Source organism: Ascidia mentula, chromosome 4, assembly GCF_947561715.1.
Source record: "Ascidia mentula chromosome 4, kaAscMent1.1, whole genome shotgun sequence".
NCBI lineage: Eukaryota > Metazoa > Chordata > Ascidiacea > Phlebobranchia > Ascidiidae > Ascidia > Ascidia mentula.
In genome coordinates this window covers 3,480,538-3,506,797 of record NC_138569.1, presented here as the reverse complement: position 1 = coordinate 3,506,797, position 26,260 = coordinate 3,480,538, and the positions used below count along the sequence as shown (strand labels likewise).

The following is a 26,260-nucleotide window of genomic DNA, read 5'->3' as shown; positions in this document are numbered from 1 at the left end:
TAATGCTTACAGGTCCACGTACTACGTTGAATATTTTACACAAAAAATGAATCCTGCAGAAGATTATTAAATCTGATGTGTTGTGGTCACTTGTTTCCTTGGTGAATCTTACTTACCAAAACGACGCTGAGGCAGCAACGAAATGTATTATCGACAAGAGCAGAGGTCACAATATTAATGTAGGCAATAAAGTACAGGGAAAACGCTTGATTTTTGAGGATGGTAGCTTTATACACAGCGACGCGAAACGAACATTGGGAAAATACTTGTTTCTTTGCAAGGCAGACACAACGGATAACCCGAACAAAGCATACGTAATTTTACACATTGATGACGAACACAATCACCGGAAAACATGCGATAAAACCAGAGAAAATGTTCAACAGCTTGCTTACAATTTGCCACAATCGTTTCAACTTTTGCCATTAAAAAACACGATATTATTCGACTTTGGACAAGTGAAAAACAGTACTTTTAGTAGTAATTTGTTAAACCTTCTCGATAAAATGGAAACTATAGTACATTGTTAGGATGACATTCCTATAAATTACTGTGATTCTAACTTACGTGTATAGGATTCTAAGAACGAGCGCAACACCTCGTAAGTGACTTCTAAAACATGCTTCTTTTATTAAACGCTCGTTTGTGCTCTAAATGTATTAGATTTGTTCATAAAAAAAAGCACAGCATCACATTTTTTTACATAGACACGGGATACTGACAGATAAACCAGTTCTCCCTATTGCAAGGCACGTCGTTCCACCTCCTGTGCTTTGACTGGTAATCCATATTTACGCAATCCTCGTCGCCAAGCGCATCGTTTGGTTCTCCTTTCGCCCAAGCCTGGAAAGATTGGTCGCTCATCGCTAGAGGCATGCCGTCGCTGCAAAAAACACGGGTTGAAACCTCGATGTAAACTTCTTGAGCCCAGTGGATTGAGTATGTATGCAGTGTGTTTAGCTGATAATTTAACTGCTATGATCTTTCTTAATAACATAACAAACGTGACTTTCCACATTCAAATGGTCTTTATTTGTGAATTACGGTTTCTGGACACCGTTGGTTTAGCACAACCACCAGGACCAGGCCAAAGTAATAGGATTCACAGTTACATTTATCTAGTGGGTGGTGGTTAAATGAAAAAAAAAAGTGCATAAGCTGCAGACAGATGGCCACTGTCTGCAGCTTATACACAATTCATATTATTGGCTCCATATTGCTTATCAGAAAAAAAATGTTTTATCTTTTTCATATACCAAATAGAAGACTAAACTCTTACCTGTAAACGAATCGTCCTTCTGTAACGATATCGTCGATTCCAACCCAGAACAGCGTCCACTCATTTCCGTAACCATTGACAAGATCCTACATACAAGGATTTCTGTGCGGTTTTAATGAAACAAAAACATTGATTCTGTACAAGGCGTATATTTCAAAATGTAATTAAGTTGGTGAATATTGTATGGGTGTATTAAAAGGCAGCATATAATTTTGTAGAAACATTTCGATCAACACAGGTCCCAGACCTTAAGTTTGTAAGTGGTAAGAATAACAAATAAAAATTAATTTCTGCAATAAGTCATGTCAGTCTCAGGTCTATAATTTTAGTAATTGCTATTTTGGATAGACTGATTAATAAAAAACTTTATTCGCACGAGCTTTCGCGAGCTTATAACCTCGCTTCATTAGGTGCTGTAAATCTAATAATGAAAATTACAATGTCCGGCAGGTGGCAGCAACAGCACAAACAAACAAAATTTTACCGCGAGAAAGTTTTGTTGTTCTTGTGTTTTGACGGATGCCAAAAGCCCGCCATTGGACTTGCACAGATTGCTGGCGTCTTGGTAAGTACGTCCAGTCTCTTCCACTTTGTAGCAAAGATCTCCGAACTTTCGACCGACCGGACACACTGAAACAATCAATTGGGAGAAATGTATAATGGTAACGATCTATTCATTTATTCATTCGTTTACTTTGAGGTCTTGATTGGTCAATTTGGCGCATAACACATGCATTGATGGACTAAATAGAAGTAAGCGGCCCAGCAAAGAAAATTTTTGAGAAAGCTTCCAACAAAAGAAAAATTGCTATATCTTTTCCTATTTTTTCCTGCTTATGGCAACTGTTTTGTTGAAAACGAGTGACAGAAATTTATAACCGTACGGTAATGACATATAGCGATAAAGAAAATATACTCTGACTTATACGCACTGATAAAAGTGTAAAGCATTAACACCGGAAATGTGTGCGATTGTAGTAACCTGGTTGGTCGCAAGGTCCATCGGTGATAACAATGTCATCCAGTGCCATGTCACCATGGTAATCATCGCCACGTGTTCCTTCGAAAACTACCTGGAAGGATTCGGTTGAAACTATTGAAGTTCTGCCAAGGATCCAGTCGTTGCCTTCAAACATATGTAAGAAAGTTTGATCAGTGTTTACAGCGGTTCGAAGATTGAAAATAATGAAGTAAAGACAATGCAAGACGACTTAGTCAATACAGCTTCAAAAAAATATTACCTTGTGCACCGTATTTGCTCCATATAGCAATACCAAGATCGTTCGGTTGCGAGGTTTGTCGCATGTAAACTTTGAGATGTCCAATATCAACGCCCTGTGGTTGAAACATAAACGTAAGTTCGTTACCCGGTTGATTTTAATATTAATATTGTTTTACTTGGCTATATAAATGCTGAAGGTTTGTTTTTGTGAGAGCACATTGAGCCCCATTTTAAAAAAAATTGAAGCATTTGAAATTTGAGGGATTTTTTTACATTTTCCCGCGCTTTCAAAAATCTATTGTATTTGTTGTTGAATGTTGTTGTTTTCATCGGCCGTGTGTAACTTTGTATTCATTGGTTAACAACACATATTCTGTTTACTGGTTATCAACGTTTTTTTATGTAGAACAGAATCATAGAGCATACAATGCGATACTTTGTTGTATTTTATGCTCACATGCATGTGGTAGTAAAACCGCAAACATTGACCGTTGGTTGGATTAAGTGTCGGTGACGATATTCGGGTTATATCCCCTGGGTACCTGCAGAAAGTACCATTTTAGTCTTATGTATTTAATCTTACATCCTAGAGGTTTACTTAAAGTTTTTACTGTAACTTAAGTTGTGCATAAAGATAGTATATTGCCTTGGGTTTGAAGCTTCCAGGTATATGTAATGTCCACTTGGAGTACCAAACGTGTGGTCACTGATAGGGCCAGTGTCTGCTGAGGATGTAGCTCCCGAGTTTCGATTCCAATCAAACTCATCATCAGAATCCTTAAAAATGATTGCTGTTTTAATTAATATTGCTTGGAATAAATATTTGAAAACTATACATATATAGATACATTTAATATATTACAAAGAGATCTAAATCTTGGCGTATTTGTGACGATAACACATGAAAATTGATTTATGAGTAAACTGTGTTATTTCTTTAAAAAATAATGAAATTGTTTGCTCTTCAATGGCCGTGTATAACACCTGTGTGAAACCGCACAAATTGTCATCCTCAAATCTGCACTGTAGCATAGGTTTGGGACAGGCTCCAGATTTTATTATAACATCATCAAATCCTATGTCACTGTGATAGTCTGTTCCACGGATTCCCTCAAATACAATCTACACAAAATCCAAATATTGATACATTTTGTTGATCAGTGAAGTATGCAATAATAAAACCTGGAATGGGAGGTCTGAGGTTATTGTGGTTTTTCCTCGTTTCCATTGGTCACCATGGTTACCACTGTCAGCCCATACTTGTGTTCGTTGGGTGGCCCCAGCGTGCTGAACATGAACTAGCAGTTCACCAGTCCCAACACCAAACATGTGATAGTAAAACTCAAGACATTGTCCTAGAATGAAAGGATTGGTGTTTTTTACAGAAAATTTAATTACACAAATAAGTTTTTGTGTAAAATTATATTGCTGGTTAGATTGGATAATCTACTTTATTTTTGTGCATTCAGCTTAAAAAGAGTCATTTTGTTAATGTCCTGCTAATTGCTCTCACCAGAAGTTGGTTCCATCAGCGGAGAAACCAACCTCGCTCGGTCACCTGGCTGACGTGGCCTTGATGCCTCAATGAACATGTAATGGCCTAGAATGTGTCAAACATAAACACTTTAAACACGTTTTTTTCAAGAAAAGTTTTGTTTAGGTTTGCATGAATAAAAGTTTTACAAATATCTGCGCCAAAATATCAAAAACTTTTACCATCATCTGTGCCAAGAGTGTGATCTCTGCTTGGTCCAGTATCAGCTGATGGTGTTGTCCCATTATTTCTAATCCAATCAAAATCATCTGTTGTATCGTCCAAAAAGTTGCAAAGGTCAAAGTCCTCAAAGTCACAGTAGAAGTCTGTGATAAAGCAAAGGTACACAATATAGATGTAGATGCAAATAAACAACAATGAAAATTAAACTTGATATAATATTCTGGGTGGTGAGATACATAAAGGCATCACAGAAACCAATTTAGGATTAAATTCCACAACAAAACTATAAAGTTTGACACATGAAAAAATAATTAGTGATACATATCCGAAATACATTGGAAAATACCTGCCATATCAGCAATGTGAACTTGATCAGGATAACCATGTGAAGGTACAATTGCATTTGCATCAGGGGTGGTTGGAGGAGGGGGAAGAGCTGGGGAGGTAGTGGTGGTTGGTGGAATAACAGGCCTGGGTCCCGGAACTGTAAAATAAGGTGAACACAGTCTTAATTTATGTTGTATTTTAACAGGAAGATTATTGTTTCATGTTTACAGTCATTTTTGGTTTTCAGCACAGGAAATAATCTCAAAAAATGAAACGAACTGTTTGTTGACATGTGTTTTATTTAAAAAGGTGTGACAATATGTCAATTCAAGGGCATATTTTATCCCAATGTTTATCAATCGCCACAGAAAAATACACTAAAGTGTGGAAATGCTTGTATACTTACGAGTTTGGCCCAGTGCATTCAGTGGCCGACTAAGGTCCCCATCTCTTGCCGCATAAAGAGTGATCAAGTATCTGCCATCGGGATCAAGATTACCAACAGTTACTGGTGGAGCATTTGCCAATACCTGTTCACACAACATTGTCTGTTTGTATGCAAAACCTTTTGCCCTAAATCTAATTTAACTCTATATAAAAATGCTGTGCATAATTGTTGGTTTTTCACCTGTGTAGAATCATGGGCTCCATGTATGTTCTGAACAACAATGCGATAGTTTTGTACAGTGGGGTCGTGCACTGGAATCCAAGTTAAACTTATGGATGTTGAAGTGGATGAGATCACAGTAAGTCCAGATGGTTTCGGAACCGGCCCCAGAGTAGTTGTTGTGGTGGAAACTGGTGCAAAAAGTAAGTACGTAATAATGACATGGATAAATAACTTGCACATTTAAGAGTAAGTTTGGTAGATCATTTGCAAAAAAACTGGTTGATTTTCTGAGTATAAGGTTAAAGAGAAAAAGGTTACAATTGTGATTATGATAATGTATAAATTGGCACTTATGGGTCTACGCAGAACCTGTGGATGTTTCTGTTGTGGGAACATGGGCAATTGGTGGAACTTGGGTTGGCACAACAACTCTTATTGAAGCACGGTTCTGTACATCATTTTCCAGTGTTGTAATCTGTGTAAGCAACAACTAATCGAATCAGCATTTTGACTTCCAACAGGTAAGTGTCATTTTTTGCATGCTTGCAGCTAATTCTTGAGCATTGTATTTGACAGGGCTCTAAAACTGTAGCTAATGTAATTTTAGGGGTACAAAACCATTTTTTGTAAAAGCAATTGCATATTTTTCTTTGTAAAGCCCTGGTATATAATGTTATTGGGGTTTAAGAGTGTGTGGTTTTGCCTTTTATATTATTCTCATTACTTTATGCATATTCACCTTCACCATGTGCACCACTACCATTATATGTATATTATTTAGTCTTTAATGACCTGCTGTGAGAGGTGTTGTATGTATCTGCTATGATTTGACAGCATTTGAGTAAACAAAGCAACTGTTGTGGTTTGCTGGTCTCTTCTGGTTTGCAGATCACCATTTATTGTCAGTATCTGGTTGCTGTTCAGGGTTACAGAATCTGAAATGGTTCTTATAAGATTGTCCATGGTCTGCAATACAACAGAAAGTTTTGTTAAATGACAACTTAAAACGCTTTTTGTTAAATCGTTTGTTTGATTTTATCCCCGTTAACATCACGAACCACTATAGTGAACTAACCGTAAATGTATTGTATTGCTTAGATAGACATTTGTTGACTATACCTATCAGTAGGTTAGAATAAGTATTGAGCTATCTGTTTCACAAATAAAACAATGAAATTGGGGTGTGATATTTAATGAATGGGGTAGTGGGTATTAACGGTGTTTGAAACTTTGTGAAATGCGAAACCTACGGTGAAAGTTCGTCCAAATCCCTTCAGTTCGTTTGAATGCCTCATTAGGCCAAGTTGTGCGTTCTGATCGGCCGACGACAGACTCTCTGTCGCCCCTCTTAGTTCCACGACATCTCTCGAATTTTGCCGCACGGTGGCGTTGATATTGTTGAGTTTGTTGGCAAGACTGCGATCCTCCATCATAAGGGAAGCGGTCAAGGTTGACATTGTGCTTTGAAGCTCCGTCAATTCAATCACACTTTGGGAACGCAACTGAAAATATGAACAAATGTTGCGGTTAAACGTTTTACCTCAACAATGTTACAATACTTGGGTTAGCGATCGAGGAACTGTGGACAAATAAGCTTTGATATTCAGCAACACTACAATATTGTAGTGTATTACCTCGTCGAGTTGTAAGTCTACAGATGCAATTATTTGCTGAAGTTGGGCGTGCGATTGGTTCTGAAGCAACGGAACAAAGTTTTTCAGCAACTCGATTTCTTGTACTGTAGCAGCTGTTCTTGTCATGGAACTCCCCAGTGCACTGTGAAGCAATTTAATTAAAGACAAAATTTAAAAGCATGTACATGTTTATGTAAGTTTACGGGATTATTATCTAACGTTTTGTAACAGGAAAGTGTGGTTTTAACGAACACCGTAGAATCTCTGCCTCTTTTAGGTAAGAAAATGATTATTTACGAATATTGCTGGAATCCGAATATTCAAATAGCAAAAATATTTTAGCATTCGGCCGAATCCAAACATTGACAAATAACCCTACGTTCAATATACGTTTATTTGGTAAATATGTGTCATATGTGATCACAAAATTTAACGAATTTTTGGTTACGTTTCAAAGCCTTGTAATCTGTTGTTTATGTCGTTAATCTGGTTGTCCACGAGGTTCAACTGCAAGTCGATGACGTTTTGTCCTTCCGTGTCATCAAAACGTTCCCCAAGTTCTGCAAAGTAAAATGCAATCAAAATTTTTCTTGTATTATGTAAATTTTGTTGGTAAATAATTCTAATATTTAGTGGAAGGTGTTTGACCATTTCCTTGATTTGTGATACAACGCAGTTTCGTGTGCTAGTTAAATGCAGTGGTTCTTAAAATTATTAAGGCTTTTCAAAAAAAAAGCAATTATTAATCTATCAGGTCTATTTTTCCTGCGTTAACAATTTTCAGTCGTAGATGGCTAGCTTAACTTTCAGGTATTTCCTCTGTTTCTTACAAAACAAAATTCAAGGTTAAATTGCACGCAAGGCTCTTGAAAACTCGAAACGTCGCAAAGGGGCTTTGCAAGGACCAGTTTAAAAACTCGTTATTCACCGTCTCTGTTGTTTTCCGCAAGGGCTTTTGCTTCATTGAGCTTTGTCGCCAGACTTGTTAAGTTATGAACCAATCTTCCTTCAAGCATTTCCCTGTCTTCTGTTATCTCATCTCTTATCCCCGACAAATCTCCTTCAAGCCTTCAAAAAATTAGCGTGGAGTTGAGGTAACTGTGCCAAAGGTTTCGGGTTCGAAACCCGGTAGAAGAGTTATAGTCAACACACCTGTTTTCTATTGTATCCATTTGAGATCTCCATTGCGCCACAGTTGCGGAGTGTTGTTCTTGTTGTTGTAACAAGTTGCTTAAAACGTAATGCTGTGAAAAAATGCATGGTTGTTTGTTACTGAGCAATAACCACGATATCTCATAATGACAAGGTTTTTTTATCAATTTGATATAAATACATGGAATTGTTTAAGCCTTTCCGTAATAACAGCATAAGATTTGATTGTTGTGAGACGGTTATTTGAAACGTTGAAACATCGATAGGCGTTGGTAAAAGTTTTTCTCGTACGCTCCGTTAATTTTCACTTTTTGGATATGATTATGATAATGAATATTTACCGTAACAGGAATCATTCTTACCAGATAAACCATAGTGGAACAGAAACAAAAGGCAGTAGCCCACCTGCACACTCTGGGTGTCGCTCACTTCTTGTACGGTGTTGTTAACAAACTGAATTTCACCGAGCACGTTGAATATGTGAGCCCCGTGCGTCGCCACGTCATCCCGAATTGATTCCACTTTCCTCAGCAAAGTTTTACTGAGTGTCTGTTACGGTTTAATTGGCTTTACTTTTATAAAGCACTATACGATGCCTATCTCCTCACTGTGCAATGATTTTAAAACCTTAAGTCGAGAAGATGAGGTGAACACAATTAAAAGGAAGTGTTGTTATTTTGAAATTATTTGCTTTCTTCGTTCATGAAGTTTTAATTTAAACAATCAAGAGTATTTTTTTCCACCACGCCTTAGGACTATTCGTACTAGTTGAGGTTATTCTAACTAAACTTTAAACCAATGAAAGCAGGTTGGTACTTGTGAATGTTGCTTCGCCGAATCCAGTTCTTCGATGAGTCGTCGCAATTCCGTGAGATTCCTTGAAATTTCTTCCACTTCAACTTTTTCTTTTGGTGTTTGTTCGTTTGACGAGAAGGCGTGCAGCGATGCATTGATGGATAAGACCAATGCTACAAAGCAAAAAATACATCAATTGATTTGGAAAATGCAACACTTTGAATGAATTATGTGGTTCTAAATTACGATGTACATTGTAGGAATCTTCACTCACAAGTTGAAAAAAAAAAATAGAAAAAACCATTTGAACTTTTATTTTTAAAATTCCTGCTGTCAAATTTGTTCATAACCAACAAACAAAAAACATTGTTTTGATGGTGTATTGGGAACCTACTTTCCATATTGACGAGTCGATCGGAAAAGTCAATGATGACGTCACCTAATGCGTCATCAGTGTTTGGTGAAGGGACAGTGGGGACGGGTGGCTCAGTTCTTAGTTTAGATTGGCTGGAGGTGGGTAAGCTTTCCAGCATCGCGTTCAAAGCAGTAATTAGGTTCGAAGACATGCGGCCTATGTTAGTGTTGGTTTGCCGGAGGAAATCCTGCCAAAAAAGGTTCGAAATGTGATACGTAGAATAGTGGGTAATTATTGTTTGATGTATGTTGGTCATTGTCGTCATGACTAAGCCTGCACAAAATTGTTTCGCAAATTACATTTCGATCACCTAACTTATATTTCGTTTAAATTGCTAGTTGTGCTATTCACGGGAACCTTGAGTGTCGCAAAACCGTTACATCCTTTTTAGGGTGCTCCAACACCCAGAAAGGTTAGGAACCTCTGCTTTTACCTGCAACGTGCTGTTGTTTGTCGTGGACGAATCATTCCAGTTTTCGTAGTTGACCTGTAACAATATAAACACTCACAAGAAGTTCTGTCTGCTGGCAAACAGCTGGTAGTTAGCAATGTTATGAGAAATGCCATTACCGCTGTGATGGACGGGCCGCTATTTGCAGCCGGCTCCACTTCATAAAACTCATAGTCTCCCTCTAGTGGTGCCGTCTCAATGTCGATCGAACGCTTCGCCAGTGTCCACGCGGTTGCGTTGCTGAGCATCAGTGAATCAGTCAGTGTTGATAGAATTCTCCTAATCTCGTTAGGTAAAGATGCTCCTGTGTTTTGAAAGCTGTCCCGTTAGAAATTATGCCTTACAGGACTAGGTAGTGTACGGGCGTTCACAACTTCCACATACTGTATTACATAGCCCACAAATTGCTCTTTTTTCTGCAGTGTTGGCACTTTTGTCAAGAAAACGATTAATCGAATTTGAATTGGCAATTTGTTCGATGTTAAGGGAAAACGTTATTATCGGACATCAGGAAAAGTTTTAAATTTCCTGTGTTTTATTTTTTAGTTTTCAACATTGCGTGAAATTAATATTGTGGCAAAAAATTTCAAACGCAATTACAAATCGTGACTGACATACAACTGGAGAAAGGTTGTCTATTTCTGTTGTTTATGTTATGATGCAGTACGATTAACTGTACCCTAGACGAGTGGTTTCAAAACTACTACGGATTTCGTATAATGTGCAACATAAACAAATCCATACGTGTCTTGTAAACCCACAGCCGTACCTTCGTTGGGCAAAGTGATGGCGCCACCCAGGTTTTCGTTTATTTGTTCGATCCGAACTTCCATTGTGTTTGTTTGTTGTTCTTGGGCTCCAATTCGAGATGAAACTAAAGCTCTTTCATCCAGCAATCTACATGACACAGGGTTTGGCTATAGGCAGTTTTTTGGTTGGTTTCAGGTATAACGGCGTTGATTGCCTTGCTGCCCAAGATTTTTGATTTTGTGTCAATACGCATACAATCTATGCCGTTTAACACGATTTTGCATCCGATGGTTTAGTTTGAAAACGCACGTCGCCGTGCCTTGCAACGATAATTTGTTTTTGCCTCTTAAAACGGCATTTAATGAAAATAAGCACATTCAGTTTAAAAAATAAGCACCCAATTCGAAAACATCAATTTTTGAAGTAATAACTGCATAGCAAATATAATTTAGCATGAAAATCTTACGTGTTAATTGAACTTTGGTGATTGTTTGTCAAGCCCTCGACATTTGCCACCCTTGTAGTCAGAACTTCAGTATCGGCCACCTCTCTCTGTACAGCGTCATGGATCAACAAAATTCTGTCGCTCATATCACGCATAGAGGACCTTATTTCCGCCACCTAAACATATGGTTGGTATTTTTCCAAATTATGTCTTGGGGAGTGTGTAATGTTTTCCGATGGTGCTTTTCTGTAGTTGGAACAAGGCACACACATGTTCTCGCCTTGAAAAAATATCACAGCAACTTTGTACGTTTCTGAATCTTTCTTTACTCAACTGCTTCTCAATTTGACCTTTTCTATTAGCGAAAGCAGGAGGTATCGTTAAACCAAAATGTCAGAAAGCTTACGTTTCTTTCCAAGACCTCATGGGTGTGGCCTTTCCTGCTGTGGAACGAGGAGTTGTCTTTTAATCCGTCGTAATCTTCAAGCAGCTTGTTCAATTTGACAGACACGTCAACAGCAAGTGCGTTTAACTGTGACGTCAGATTGGTTAAAACGTCGTCGTCGCCGTGAGCACTCTTGCGTGAAAGCTCGTGATTGGTGCGCTCAAGGTTCTGTGTGACGTTGAGTATGTGAGCAGCGAAGTTCTGTTGACAATTTTGTTTTAAGTTTAAGTTAACTCAGTGTTGAATAAACAATATTTTGTCAAAGCTATAAAATCAGGGGAAAAGGGTTGACGATTTTAAACTTGCGAAGTTCCAAAAACAATAGGTTTTATTGTTTTGTGTAAGATTAGTTGACGAATAAGTTGAAATTAAAACTTTACAAAGCAGAAGCACTATTTGCGCGTTTGAAATCACATAAATTGCGCATTATGTCTAAATGGATTTTAGCTCTCCTTGTGAGTTATTTAACCTGTATTTCTATCTCGATGTTCTCAATAGCATAGTTCAGCTTCGTCATGTTGCTACGTCTTACATCACTGGAGGTAGTGACGTCAGTGTAAATATATTGTATGGCGTCATGCACCACTTGGACAGAATCTGATAAGTTGGCCACAAACGCGACTTGTTCGGAAATCCTTTAAATAATCATGTTATGTTTTTATTATAATCCAAAAACTTGTTTACCTTTGTCTAATCAAAGCTACGTTGGTTTTGTAATTAACAATTTTCACAATTGAATCGGATAAACAAGATTTATAAAAATGCACTCCTTATTAAGTAAATGGTATAGCTACGACTGAAGGTTTGTATTTTAAATCCATTATATTTATTTATGTACGATATTCTTTTTCCAGTCCGGACCATTTGAATGCACATTTTGGCACTCTTTAGGCAAAATCTCAATTGGTGCTGAGGCGCCAGAAAAAGTTGCCATGCACCCAAATTATTTTACCTATGCTCCACATTAGATTCCACCTCGCCAATACGTTTCTGCAGTAACGAAATCTGTTCTTCCTTTTCATTTTTATCATTGCGGCTTGCATCGAACTTTCCTTCCAATATCGCTAACTGTTTTTGTAATTCGGCCTCGTCATGATCGCGCGTGCCAACGCGATTTGACAGTTCGAAAACGTCGCCACCTAGCGATGAAACGGCGTCCGAAATGGTCTGTTGGGTTACTTCCATTTCAACAAGTTTGTCTTGAACTTCCAAAATCTGAAAACAAAAACGGACATTGTCTTTTTGGAAAAAATTTTTTTCAGATTTTCCACTTATTTTCAAAATTTTTGCAGCAAGTCTTACAAAACTGTTTTGTTTGAAGATGAATCTGTTCGTGTAAAGAGATTTGATTCAAAAATAAAGTTAAAGCATGAAATAAATTTAACTGTTTCTAACATTGGACAACCAAAACACACCCGCTGCTGACCCTGCCAGGCATAATATTTAGTCAATTTTAAAGTTTTGGGGCAAAAGAAAACTATTTATTTGATGGGCGTTTCGGCCGCCATACAATCGACTTTCTTCAGGACAAGCCAAAAAAGAGCTTTAAAATTGAATTAATCAAAACCCACCGTTCTGTCATCGTAGAACAATGACGACTCTCCAACGTTTGGCTGACTCGACAACGATGCGTTGAGAAGGTCAATTCTTTCACCCAGCGAAACTACCTGTTGTGCCAACGCGACAAGGCCGTGGTTAACATTGGTCACGTGAGTGACTGTCGTGCCGTCATTGGTCATTTCATTTTCGTTGGAATTGTGGGTGGTTTCGACTGGAATCCATCCTGTTGCAATTAATGGTCAAAAAGAGTTGAACAACAAGTTAAAAAACAATAGACCAGTGCGTAGTCACACTTAAATAATCACACTGGTCACTCTGGATACTTTCTGTTATAACTTGCCTGAAGCTTCCATTGCATCTGTGAGTAATAGCTTTGGCGGCTCTTTCGTGATTTGTGGCGATGCGGTATCAGTGCGTGGTTGTCTCCGGTCTATCCTTCCGTCCACTACCACAATCCGTTCATTCAAAAACCGCAGTCGGTCACTGTGACGTGTCAACTCGTTCTACGTCACAACATGTTTTGTGGAAATATTCATTACCTTGAAGGGTTGTTTTGTATCATAGTTAATTTTTTTTTCTCAACCATATACTGAATAGATTGTGCGGACAATGTACTTCGCATCGTTTTCTAGGTTCCAATAATTTTTATACTGTGGTTTCACGGATTTTATTCCCTTACCCTAATTGACCTCAGCATCACGGGCACTCGATCCAACCCTTGACGAATCTCTCGGATCTCATTGGTTCTGGCGCGGTCACGTGACTCGCCTTCTCGCTGCTGCTGGTTGACGTTTGCTATAGTTCGATCCAATGTGGTTCCCATGCGCTCCAGCGCCCCCTGGAGGCGGGAAATCTTGTTCTCATTGGTCGAAATTGTTTGCTTCGTCTCACTCAGCGACGACTGCATGGCGGACGACCTATCAGAGATAATGATTTGTGTAAAGAAATAACTGTTTTTTAGACACGTTTTGTTTTTAATCTGGATTCGTAAAGCCAACTACTTTATGTTTATTGTCGAATACAAGTGTACTCAGTAATTTAATTGTGTGGTTATATGTTATATATATTATTCGTTAGCCAACTTCCCAAACACAGATTGATACTTCACGGAGGAATACATGCGCATAACTTGTATTGTCTTCACTAGATGTTGATATAAAATAACTCGTTCTTTTGGAAAATTTCCCTGCGACTATTTCACCTCTGTTCGAGATCCCTCAGAGAATCCAACTGTCTCAAAGATGAATCGAATTCTCTTCTTAAAAGCTGAACATCGGTCGTTGTTTTGCGGAGAATTTCCTCAAGACCACCCGAAGATCTGTAGATCTGCTCGATGTCCGCGTCTAAACTGATGCGATCTTGCCGCATTGTGTTCAGCGTCCTCTCGTGGCCACCAACTTCACTTTGCACCACTGCAACCTGCACATTTGTACAGACAAATGTTCCTATATCTCCAGCAGCGTATCAAGGATTTACGCCAATGGACGAAACCGATTTTTGTTACATTTTATGCTCGCAGTCAACTTTTCGATAGCTGTTTACTTACGTTCAATCTGTCGTTTTGTTGTAATTTAAGTGTTCTTTCTTTGCAAAAAACGGGATGTTTTTTTACCAAATTCTACTCTGTTGTGCTGTAAACAGCAACTATATATATATATATAGTCACCATCTATATCAACATCTATATATATATATACAGAACTATATATTTATGCACTATATATAGTTTAAACATTAACGATTTAGGCGTTGTTCATATAAAACGCAAGAAAAAATTTCTTCCTTACTCTGTTGTTCATTCCATCCACAGTTTGTCGAAGTGAATTCGTTCTGTTTTCCTGTTGTGAAAACACCCGAGAGAAATCCTCCCTCATCCGGACCACGGAGGTTTGAACGTTGCTTAGCAACGTGATCTCGTTCCGATTCGTTTGAACAACCTGCATGGGAAATGTTTCGAGCTAAAGTTTTTGGACACTACGGTAGTGTGGCAAAACTTACAAAAAAACATTTGCTTCCAATATACATTTATCACAGAACTTCGGCGCAGGTCGCGTTTTTTACTTTTTGGGAGCAGAAAAATCATATAACACCATAAAAATGAAATAATTCTACCTGTTGAAGATCTGAGTTCGCAATTCTTTGTTCTTGAGCTGATCTTTCAAGGTCGTCCAGTCTCGAACTTTGTCGACTCATCAGATTCTTGTTTCTCTCGACCAACTCCTTGTTGGTGCGGATCTTGCTCTGGTAATCCAACGCACTGCAAAGCGACAATTGTTTCTTGTGAAAAAAACGCAATGGTATCTGTTATACTCTTATTTGCAAAATTACAATATAATTCGAAAGAAGTTTCCACCTGTGTCACGCGCAACAAGTGGCGTAGGAAAAAGGTCGATTTCGGAAAGAAAAATATTGAATGCTGTTATACTCTCGGGTTAGTTGAATTAAAAGCCAATAACCTACACTTCACCCACATCAGCGATGCAATGGAAATAAAAGTAAACAGGTTGCAACCTAAAATGCAAACAACTGCAATGCAATGAACCTGTTTCTGAGATCGGAAATGCTGCTTTCAAGATCCAGTACTGATGTGTCTCTAATAGTGTCTTGTCGTTTGATGTTTGTAATTTCGGCATTTGCGGTTCGCAAACTTGCCTCCAGGAGTTCGACCTCGTTCAGTATATCTCCTGTTAGGTTGGCATAAGCTTCTGGAAAACAAAACGATCAGAATGCACTACAAAAGACTGACACCAATCGTCCACATCAAATAAATAAACCATAGTATAAAGGTTTTCTTTGTAGGCAATGTTGATAATTAATAAATGTAGATATGGTTAGTAGGATTTGCAGATAATGTTGTGTGTTTTTATGATACTTACGGTTTCGGGTTGATCCGACACGCTGCTTCAGTCTCTCTATTGCCACCGTGTGGTTGGATGAGTGTTGGATAATGTAGGAAATGTCGTTGCGATGTTTGTCGATAATCTGTTCCGCTCTACGCTTGAATGAGTCATGTACCTGTATATCGGGTACTGGTAATATGTGTATGAACATCTCATTTATGTTGAAACTCGATTCAACGTGAATCTAACTGGCTTGTATTTGCGTACACAAGGTTTATCAATATTATACTTTGGTTTAAGTTGTTTTTTTATTGGCGGGTGTTACTGTATTGTCGTAAAGTTAAAAGTGTTTGTGTACCACTTATTTTTAAAAATTTTTAAATCCCTACTTTTTGCCTAAAATTGGTTGGAATTTATTTACCAAACTGATCACCATTGAATTTATTTACCAAACCGATGCATTGTAGCCATGGCTGGGCTTAAAGAATCTTGTAACCAAAGTACTGCTAATAGTACATTGAGCTACTGGTTTATACAGGACTTAGCTGTCGTACCTGTATAGTTTGTTTAGCAGCATTCAATTCATCCTGTGTAGTTATCAAGTTCTGTCGCAACTGAAGGTGGTTGTTGGCCTATGGAAGCAGACAAAAAGGTCTGTTGGCGAATCTTTGTAAGGTCGAAGTTTAAAACCAAAGATAGAAAAAGCCTGATATATCACAAGTCGTTTTGATACGAATCATATACCAATAAACTGTATGCCACAAGTGGCACATTATTTTTGGCACGTCAAGTGATTTACTAGTTCATATTCCAGTGCTGTTTAATACACTGTACTACTAAAAGTGACACACTACTTTCGAAAGGTTGCCGACCTCCGCTGCCTGTGCCATACACCTACAATTGGTTTCTATTTTTGTCGCACCGCCTTTCTAAAAACTTCATACATTATATTTTTGGGCAATCATTTTTTACGTTTTACCGATATATTCGTCAACCTACTTCAAATACAAACCTGTGCAGTGATGGTTTCCCTCATTTCGCTCAGTCCATCTTCCACGTTGTTGACTCGGTCGTTCAGTAATGTTACGTCATTCGATGAGGATATGACGTCATTTCTGAGCGTTGCAACTTCGGCCGCCGCATCTTGGTTTGCTGTCTCCAATCTGCCTATTTCACCTATGAAATAACCGCTGCATTTTATAGCTAGGTATACCGATGAATGGCTAACCAAATTGGCAAAACCTCTAATATGAGCAGTTAATTTCTGTTAATTAAAGTCATCGGACATGAAGTCATCGACAGTATAATGTACTACTTGGACAATAGTCTATTACCAGTGTTTCTCTGCTGTTGCAACTCCTGTCCACTCAATCGCGATTCGTATTGTGACGTCACAACCTTGTGGTCTGAAACCTCCTGCTGTAGGTTTGACAACGATTCGCGCAGGCCGAGTACTATGACCTCCTGTTCGCCGTCGGTTCGCGCGCGTAGAGTCCTCTCGTCCCTCAGAGACCGGTTAAACTTGTCTATGACGTCACTATTCTCCGTCGCTGTTTCTATGACGTCATCGATCGCAACTTGCATTCTCTTTGCGCGGTGGTCGAGGTCATTATGACGTATTGATACCGTCAGTAATTCTTGTTCCAGTTCGGTTTCCAGCCCCCCGATGCGAAGAGAGAAATCAGCTGTGACGTCATCGAGGCTTTGTAGTCTCAGGCGTGTCGAAGCAGCCTCATCTCTGAGCTCGGTGAAGTTTCCGCGCAAAACGCGCTCGATTCTTACCAAATCACGTGACATTGAAATGGAACGGTCGTCAGAATTGTCGATTGCTCGCTTCGTTTCATTCAGATTTGTCCTTTCAACAAACAACGTAAATCATGTTCAAGGGTTGGGTTGAATATGTTTGTAACATAAGAAACCTGATCGAATAAAACCCCAAAGATGGAACCCAAAGCTATAGTTCTGCCTGTAAACATGGGCGAGGCAAACACTACTGTGTTCATCATCGGTGCTGAATGCTTACTACGCAGACTTATAGCTGGGGCTTTCATCTTTTTGGAATTATGCGATCCAAGAATTTAACACCTGATCAAAAATCATTTCACGACATCCAATGAACTTAAAACAATATTACATGCCACAATGGACGATACATTTAAATCTTCCAAACCATTCGCAAAGCTAAACTCATTTTACAAACGCTAAAGTTAATACTAGCAAAATTTTGCATAACAAATACAAACTATGCTTACCTCAGGTCATCGTGATACGCTTCCAGTCTCCGTTGCTTTGATTCCATTTTCGAGACGTCGTTTTGAAGTGTGTTAATGTTTCTCTCTACCGCCACCACAGTCTCGTGGAAGCTACTTATGCCCTGCGAATTCTGGAACACCAGGTTCCTCATTCCCTTCAGCGCCTCAATTTTGTTGTCCAGAGATGGGAGGGCGACCACAACGTCTTGGAACGATTGGATCTGCATTGAAATTTGAATTTTGTTGTGTTGAGATAAAACATTGTAAACAGGTTGGTTTCAAACAGTTACAGCAACTAAAAAATGACATTCACAGATTCACTACATCAGCATATATGCAATTTAAACATTTTTTGCTCAAGGTCCATGGCTACTTCCAACTTGGATTCACACATGACTCCAAATAAATCTCAATTAATATTTTTTTACTTTCATTCACTACAAACCATACCTGAGTTTCGAGTAATCTTATGGCCGTAGGAATATTCTGCAAATCGTCGGAAACAACAGACGACTGCCTTGCATTAATATTCAGTGTGGTTGCGCCGACCCGTTTCAGCTCGTCAACTTGATTCGAAAGGTTCTTCACTTGATCAACAAGATCGGATATGTTGGTGATGTCAAACGTAGCGCAGTCGATGCCAAACGAAGTCTGCAAAAATTGTTTATCGTTCTTCATAAACAAAATTACGGTATCAACGCAAATACCAGTCTTTTTGAAGTCTACAGTATTTTTATTTTGTTGACGTGGGTTTTAAGCTATGGGAAGTCAATGCTTTTAACTAGCGCCCAAGTAATGTTAAAATTCACTAAATCTTTGTAATTGATTTTGGGAATTATTCATGTTAACAGTTGTGTGAAAAAAAAAACAGATTTCCACCTCTTATACTTTATATCACATGCTACATACACTGACGATACTTTTTTTAACGAAATATATTTGTTTTGAGCAAGAAAGCTAATTGATTTTTTAGTCTGCGGAAATAAATGTTTCCATGGTACTTGTGAAATTTACCGAATTTTGGAATTCATCCGCGCTGGGGATCTTATTGCTGACGGTTGACATGTTCGATGCCACAGACTCCATAGCGTGATGCAAAGAATGAATTTCTGCCGTTATCGTCTCGTTTAACTCTGTGACGTCAGAATGTCGCGCACAGGAACGCTTCAGAACTAGAAACAAACAAAAATGGTTCAGAAAAATATAGGAATAAGCTGTTAAATTGTCGCTGTATAGTCCAGTTCTTGTTTCAAACCGTAGGCATTTGAGTAGAACAACGTGCAATATGTAATAGGACCAGGTTTTATAAATTTATGACATATATCATGTAAAATTTACATTTCCAATGGAGAAGCGATAACACAGGTGTTTTCGTATAACTTACATTCAAATATCCGGAACCTTTTCCTCTGATTTCCCAAAATCTTCCGGTTCTCGATCACTCTCTCAGACAACCTCCGCATTCCACTTCTCAATCCTTCCACCGCATGTGTGACGTCATTCGACTGCGTGGCATTCGCGCGGCTCCCGACGACTGACGCCATCGACCCTCTGACGTCACTGAGGTCGCGCAGGAGATTGTTCGTCGATTGCGTCACGAGATTTATCGCATTTTGCTGAAAGTCAACGGTTCGCTGGACGACCCGAAGATCCGCGCGCAGTTGAACAAGTTCAGCATCCGTTTTATTCCGTTCAGACGTCACACCAATGACGTCATCGCTGCTGGTGGAGGTCAGGGACATATCGTTTGGACTCAGGCTGTTGGACAGAGCGGCTAGTTCTTCGGCCAACACATTAAACTCACTCTTCTTTACATAATCGTTGGGTGTGACGTACAACGGTGATCCATTTGGTCCTTGGCCGTGATTTGGGATTTTATTTGCCGCAGTGGCATTAAGTCTGGTTAATGTATTTTCAATGTGGCTGATCGTTCGGTTCATGCTCTTCAGTGCCATCTCGTGTTTGTACATTTCGTTGTTCAGGTCTATTATAATATCGTGTCCAGTATTCAGGCTCTGTAGCAAAAGATTGTCAAGTGAGTAAATCATATCACAGAACACAGGTATGACAACAAACTTACGTCGAATATGTTAGGTATGGTGAGCTCGTGCTCTGCTATGGTCATGCTCATTTGGGAAAGAGACATCGTCGCATTTTGAAGCAGAATTCTGATTTCTTGGAGTTCTCCGTGTTTTGAATTTTCGTCGAGTTCTTTAACACGAAGTCTAAACAAATCGGTCCATTCGTTTAAATACAAATTGTCCGTTTTGCCATTTAACGCATGAAATGTCAGTGTTTTAGCGTTTTTTTGTGCCAACAATTCCAGAATATAACGTGCCCCTGAAAAGCTTCAACAATTTGTAGTGAAAACCTGGATTGTAAACACTTGCCTTCTGTCATAATCGCCGAGCTGTTGGAAACCCTGTGCCAACATATTGGACTGAGCAGCTACGCTTGCATTGAGAGCCTCCACATCTGATAAAATCCTATCAATGTGATGGGAGGAGTCATCCGGCTGCGGGAGCCCGCTCCGGATGCTGTTGAACGGCAGGGAACCGGGAAGTGCTCCCGGATCGGATGAGGACTCGAGGTAGCTGATCCTTGCGGACATGCTATCCAAACGGTTGCTATAACCACCAACAGAGAACTGGAGTCCACGCATTTCATTCTGGATGTTGAGGATATTTTGTTCCAGATTATTTGCCAGGTATTCTTCCAACTGACGGATGCGCTCCGATGATGATGTGTCATCCAAGACACCCGGAGGATACTCGGACGACGAATTCCCGTTGATGAATAGTGATGCGTTGCTAGGTGGACCAGAATCGGGGAAGAGGGGAGCATTCAAAGGTATTCCCCCTAAACTAGGAGGGCCTGATACCATATCAAGGAGTATTTGATCATGTCTTGTTACCGTGTCGCTGAGATTGCGAAGATGTTGATTGGTTTCCTGGTAACGGTAAATCGTGATTATAATGCTGCAGATTATTTTTCTTCTTCACCATTCTGCTGGGTTGCTCAAAAATATATTTTTGCCTATTTTACTTTATGGTAATCAAGAAGTTATTTAAGTGTTGTCGTTGTTTGTATGTGGAGAGGTATCAGCGGTTTACACTTTGCCACGCTTAAACTACCTGCGATTGTTGCAGGTCATCTAATCTGCCATTGAGTCTTGAAACTTCGTCCTGTTGAGTTGTGTAGTCTGCCTTAAGTTCAGATAAGCGAAGTTGGACTTGGCCGTACGTAAGTCGTTGGTCCTCTGCAACGAAAAAGGTTAATCGCATATCTGTGGTAACTATTTCACCGCCTAGTTGAAAAACCAAATGGTTTCGAAGCCTTATGGTAAACGAAACGGGTAATTCTTTTTGAGACTTAAAATTTTAATCGACATATTTTTCTATAAATAGGGTTTACCAATGAACACTACCAACCGTTTGTTCGTCTCAGTGCATTTTGCAAGTGGGTGACAGAAGCAGTAATTTCGTTTAGCCTGGGACCGCTTGAACTGGCCCTGTAATTGTTGCTTGTTTCGCCTTCAGTCGTGCTGTCGGATGATTCAACCAGTCTTGTTAAATTCTAAAATTGCAATGCTTTAATATAAGCCATAGTAGCTAATGAAAAATTCATTTGACGGAAATTTTGATTGTTTCTACAATCTCAATGCACTAAAACGAATGGAAAAATTGTTGGTTGTTCGTTTGACGTCAATCAGAAAGTAAGTGAATACGAACCCAACCTGCAATGACGATTCTTGCAGTTGTTGTTTCGCCTCCACGGTTTGAATTGTTTCCGTAAGTTCGTCTACCGATGCTTGGATATCGTCGAGGTAACTAGGGCCGTACATCACTCCCGTTACCGCGTCCTCATCCGCTGTAAAAAGTTGTTGTTATGACAACAGTGAAAACGCACTCTTTCAAACACTGTTGCTTTCAAGACTGTATGCATGGCTATGTATAAATGACAAAGATACTAAAGTGCTGTTCTGGGGTAATTTAACAGCATAGAAAATTGGTTTATGTGGTTTAAGGCTTACACATAGGTAGATTCTTGGAAAAAAAATTGCAAAAAATACATTTCAGGGACATTTTAAAGAACGATTTAACATTTTTATGTCAATGTGAATACGCTGGATACTCTTGTGTCTGACTCTTTCAGTTGCAACAAACTTACGGCTTAGATTGTCGACGTCAGCTCGAATATTGTAAATGTTTTCATGGATTTCACTCAACGTATCTGTTATGATGCTGCTTTCCACTGAAACAAATGTAACAATATTTAACTACACGTCCTGTATTGGTTGGTTCTGCATCCAGGAACGTTAAATTGAAATCAACTATTGAAATTGGTCCACGAAAGGGCCTGGTTAGCACATCAGGGTCGTGAATTCAAACCTCACCGGAAACCTGATTTTTTAGATCTCGCTCCGACTTGTGGAGTAAAAGTGGCTTCGGTCCAACTTGGCTCATGAAAGCCACCCTAATTATCTAAATGCGATATCTGAAATCACCAAGCATTGCAACCAAGCTGCATACGACAGCTTAGTTTTACCATTCGACAGCATGATTCACTTCTGCGTAGACCACGGATATTAATCAATATTATGTTTGTATTGGCAGTGGAAGAGAGCCACTTTGAGTAGGTAAATAAAACCCACGTTGTAAGGTCTCTGTCTTCTTGCTGAGCATTCCCAGGTTGTCGGCGAACGATTGAAAGTATGAACTGTATCCTCCAATCACAGTCTCGCTGTCGTTCATGCGTAACTTTACACGCTCCACTGCGTCTGATAGACGTGAAAGTTCCGACCGATCTGAATTAAATAAGAATGTTTCGTGCGTTTGAAATGTGTCAGATATTATTTTTACACTTCTTACATTAACCTTTTTTCTTCCTAGTAAAAAATGTTTCTTCTTTCAAATTATTTTTTAGACCATACTAAAAAAAATGTATTCGTTCTTACTGACGAAAGTGTTGAGAATTTCCTCGCCAATGGATGGCGCTGCTGAGTCTTGCTGGATTGTATCCATAACGCCAGCAAAGCTTTGGATCGAAGTCTCGTGTCTGCGTTGGGTTTCTTAATTCAAAACCATATGAACTCGGTGGTTATGGGGCTCCAAGTATTTAGTTAGTTATAATTACCGCCAAATATTAAAGGCTGTCCCGGAAAAATACAATACCTGTATTAGACCGGCTCGTAGCCCCAGTAAGGTTGGGGATTCTTAGAGCGGAGGGCGGAAAATACACAAAATTAATGTTCAAATGCAAAATCACGCTCAGGCAAAGTTGTTGGGGACAAGAGGAAATCTCTTCCAGTGGAAATATTGTTCAGAATAAAGCACTGTTTGGTCCAGTACAGCTTTACAGTGAGGTCTTTCTATGACAGCACGCGTCCGTTACTAAAGGACAAAATCAAATATTTGTCCAATAGCCAAACTGCACCGGGCACAGAAGTGGATTTTCGCGTCAGTTTTATCATCTTTTTCGGTCTGGTCATTCTCAGTCTTATCGCCATCAGTTGGCCTCCAAATCCCTTCGCGTCGCATATTTGGTCAGTTTTATAATTTCCTGTGGGCCCCGGCGCAAAAAACATATTTCCATTTTTTGTCGATATATATTTTATCGAAATTTGAACAAATATTAATCGGTTTCCTCATGTCTGGTTCCCACGCTCCCGGAACACTTTATCTCGTTTTGACGTTGTTGGTTGATTTGAATAGGAAATTTTTACAACTTTTATTTATTTGTCATAATATGAGGATATGATCGCTCATTTGTCTTGTCACTTCGTTTATCAAATGACAGCAAAATATAATTAAACGTTGCCTAGGAATTTATGATCTTTTTGAAGGAACGCAATTTGTGTGCATTCAATGACGTTGACAGTTTTACAAGTTCAAATATTTGTATTTTACCAATAAACTTACGCCCAGTGCAGCTCGTGAAGGAATAGTTTTAAGTAGCTTGATATCACATGTCTATTACTTCTGTCTGCAAGGTTCTGCCGCGCTAGATTGTTGTTACAAAGGGCGGGGTCTTTTTCAGTCGCTTAAGCTTTAATTTGGGTCAAAAAATATTTCGATAAAACCACTGTAGATTGTTCGACTCCATCAATAAAATGGACAACTTACTTAACCGCTGTTTCGTTAATGATGTTGCAGTCACCTCAGTGTCATTAAACATACATTAAAATTGCTATTTTCTACTTAAAACTTGCATCTTATCGAGTTTTGTTGGAAAAATTTTTCATTCGTTTGAAGTTTCCAACGTAAAAAACCTTGAGTTCGCAAATAGTTGCACTGACCTCGTGGAAGGAGTTCCTCAGGGAAGTTTATTGCATTGGCTGATATTCGCAATAATAAAATGCGTTTAACTCCGTTGAGCGTATCTTGGTAGAAGTGCATTTTACTGTGGAAATGTCTGACAATTTGTTGAAATCGGTAGCAGAATGAGACGAAATTTGTCATCAATCATCTCTTCGTCACGCTCTGTTTGTTACGTCACAATGTTTGCGCAGGCGACAGTGTGAACAAACGAATCAAGTATCGAATTTTGTGACTTTTCTGTATAATATCCCAATAAAAGAGTTGTGCCTGTGAAAAATGATATGCGCAATGTAAATTGTAAGAGCGCGACCGGTTTTCGTGTTCAAAAAAGTAACGGACAAAAGCCGTTGCTCTGGCAGCGCTATTGAAACAAAAATAAACCCTCGAAGTCTGTGCTTGCCATGTCCCAAATGTCCACGTGTTTGACTTGCGTTAATTTAAAAACGTGAAGCATTCAATCTGTCGTCGATACTACAACTTTGATAAGCGAAATTTTCGAAAATGCTTTGTTATAACGCCTAGTGTTGACGTTTCGTGTGTTGCTAAAAGATATGTTTTTGTTTGTGTTTAGAATCGAATCGACTATGCGAACAATTCAGTAATATGTGCACAGGTAAGAGTGGCACGATTTATTTAAGCAAACTGCTGAGGAAGGTATCAGCAGCATCACACGGTGCGGGAACACCCAGGAAAACTTACCTTCCAAATTGTCGAGGCGCCTCTGCATGTGTGCGTTGCTGTTCTTCAGATACTTCACCTCCTGCTCAATACCTCGCACTTTGTTCTCGTTTCCGGTGATGCGCGCGTCGAATCCCGATATTTCCTGTCTCACCACTGCAAGGAGGCAACGAGCGATTCACTTTCAGCTAGTAAACATTGAATCGCCGGAATTCGAACGTCCTGCGCATTTTGCCGTTGGCCGCGCAACCGATGGAAACAGATTCACGCTATTACGTGTGGTATCAATTCGTGACCTATACCGTGGACGATTGTGATTGGCTGGTTTCTAATACAAAAACCAAGAGTAGCGTATTTCAGGGCAATAGCCTATGGCTACATCTGCACCTTTTTCGCCTAAAAAACATACCAGCAATTCCATCACTATAAATTTTGCGATGAATCAACGTGTTGATTTTTTGTTTTTTTAGAAGTCAACAATGTGGTTTTGTAACAACATTGCCTGAAAAATGAATATACTTGTTTCTCTGCGAATAAGTACTATAGTTTATCCAACGTGGGTTAGACTTCTATTCGAAAGCACGCAAGTTAAAACTGAATGAATTTTTATTACTTGAAAGCCGCTCTGTCAACGTTTGGGATAGTGTCACTCTTAAACTGCTTCCAACCGCCTCTGCAGATGCGGATATTCTGCTCATCTCTGTTTCCAGACGGTTCAGTCTCTGCGCCAGAATCGCGGAACTGAAATACGGCGAGTTTGGGGCAAATTGTCGATAGTTCAGACGCTGTGTTGGGTGCTGTTGCTGCGTCCGAGGATTGGACGGCGCTATACGGGGAGGAATGACTTGCCGATTGCCCTGAAATAGATACAAGGTTGTTTGTTTAACGTTTGGAGCAAAGCAAAAAATACAACCTATTTGATGCCAAGTTCATGTGTCAGCGCAAAACGTACAACGGGGATTAACTGTTTAAAATAAAATTTGGATGCAACTTCAATCGCTGATACAGACTTGGCTCAAACGAAAACCGTCACACATTGTATACAACACAACCCGGTTCCCAGGTTGGTCAAGTTATGCAGTTCAGTGTGAATATGTTCAACAGTTTGCGCTAAAGACACTTATTCAACGTGGTTCAATTCGGCCAAACTTTTTCGATTACAACCACCAATCCAGACTTTATTGCAGCAAATCAATTTGTTGACACCGCGACAAGGTTAGAGGGCCAACGACCCAGCGAGAAACCGCTTGTCATTGGTCTTGGACATCGGACAAGCAAACAAGGGTAACGCTATGCAAACACTTGAACCGAATCTATGTCAATTTGCTCGCGGTCACACAAGACGAACCCGGTTTTGTGGTTATTTCC

General features: G+C 39.3%; 1 protein-coding gene across 1 annotated transcript; it reads right to left on the bottom strand.

Moving 5' to 3' along the window:
• Positions 1-140: 140 nt before the first annotated feature.
• Positions 141-25,636, bottom strand: LOC145897171 (uncharacterized). Its single transcript, XM_082985358.1, has 56 exons — positions 25,506-25,636; positions 24,914-25,048; positions 22,852-22,965; positions 22,549-22,701; positions 22,065-22,148; positions 21,631-21,764; positions 21,326-21,470; positions 21,029-21,153; positions 20,285-20,844; positions 19,975-20,119; positions 19,279-19,909; positions 18,909-19,066; positions 18,345-18,545; positions 17,895-18,115; positions 16,977-17,497; positions 16,655-16,818; positions 16,197-16,274; positions 15,679-15,817; positions 15,345-15,507; positions 14,915-15,059; positions 14,590-14,739; positions 14,004-14,221; positions 13,482-13,719; positions 13,143-13,305; positions 12,814-13,025; positions 12,195-12,457; positions 11,712-11,877; positions 11,204-11,443; positions 10,819-10,973; positions 10,372-10,499; positions 9,722-9,906; positions 9,585-9,638; positions 9,131-9,338; positions 8,758-8,909; positions 8,347-8,490; positions 7,942-8,033; positions 7,718-7,857; positions 7,238-7,349; positions 6,790-6,931; positions 6,406-6,657; positions 5,948-6,121; positions 5,525-5,630; positions 5,174-5,343; positions 4,952-5,075; positions 4,565-4,702; positions 4,218-4,361; positions 4,015-4,101; positions 3,684-3,856; positions 3,486-3,623; positions 3,148-3,278; positions 2,959-3,043; positions 2,521-2,614; positions 2,262-2,405; positions 1,764-1,909; positions 1,280-1,365; positions 141-883 (listed from the first exon to the last, which is right to left on the bottom strand). Exons 1-56 carry the CDS (start codon positions 25,588-25,590, stop codon positions 700-702), a joined length of 9,639 nt encoding a protein of 3,212 aa, XP_082841484.1. The 5' UTR covers positions 25,591-25,636; the 3' UTR covers positions 141-699.
• Between the last annotated feature and the right edge of the window lie 624 nt (positions 25,637-26,260).

Excerpts from the sequence above, each read along its gene's own strand:
- LOC145897171 (XM_082985358.1), bottom strand. The coding sequence starts at position 25,590 with ATGAGCAGAATATCCGCATCTGCAGAGGCGGTTGGAAGCAGTTTAAGA. Across the intron at positions 13,306-13,481 it reads TGATGCTGAGGTCAATTAGG|AACGAGTTGACACGTCACAG; the intron begins GTAAGGGAATAA and ends GTTGTGACGTAG. Across the intron at positions 10,500-10,818 it reads CACCAAAGTTCAATTAACAC|ATTGCTGGATGAAAGAGCTT; the intron begins GTAAGATTTTCA and ends TGTGTCATGTAG.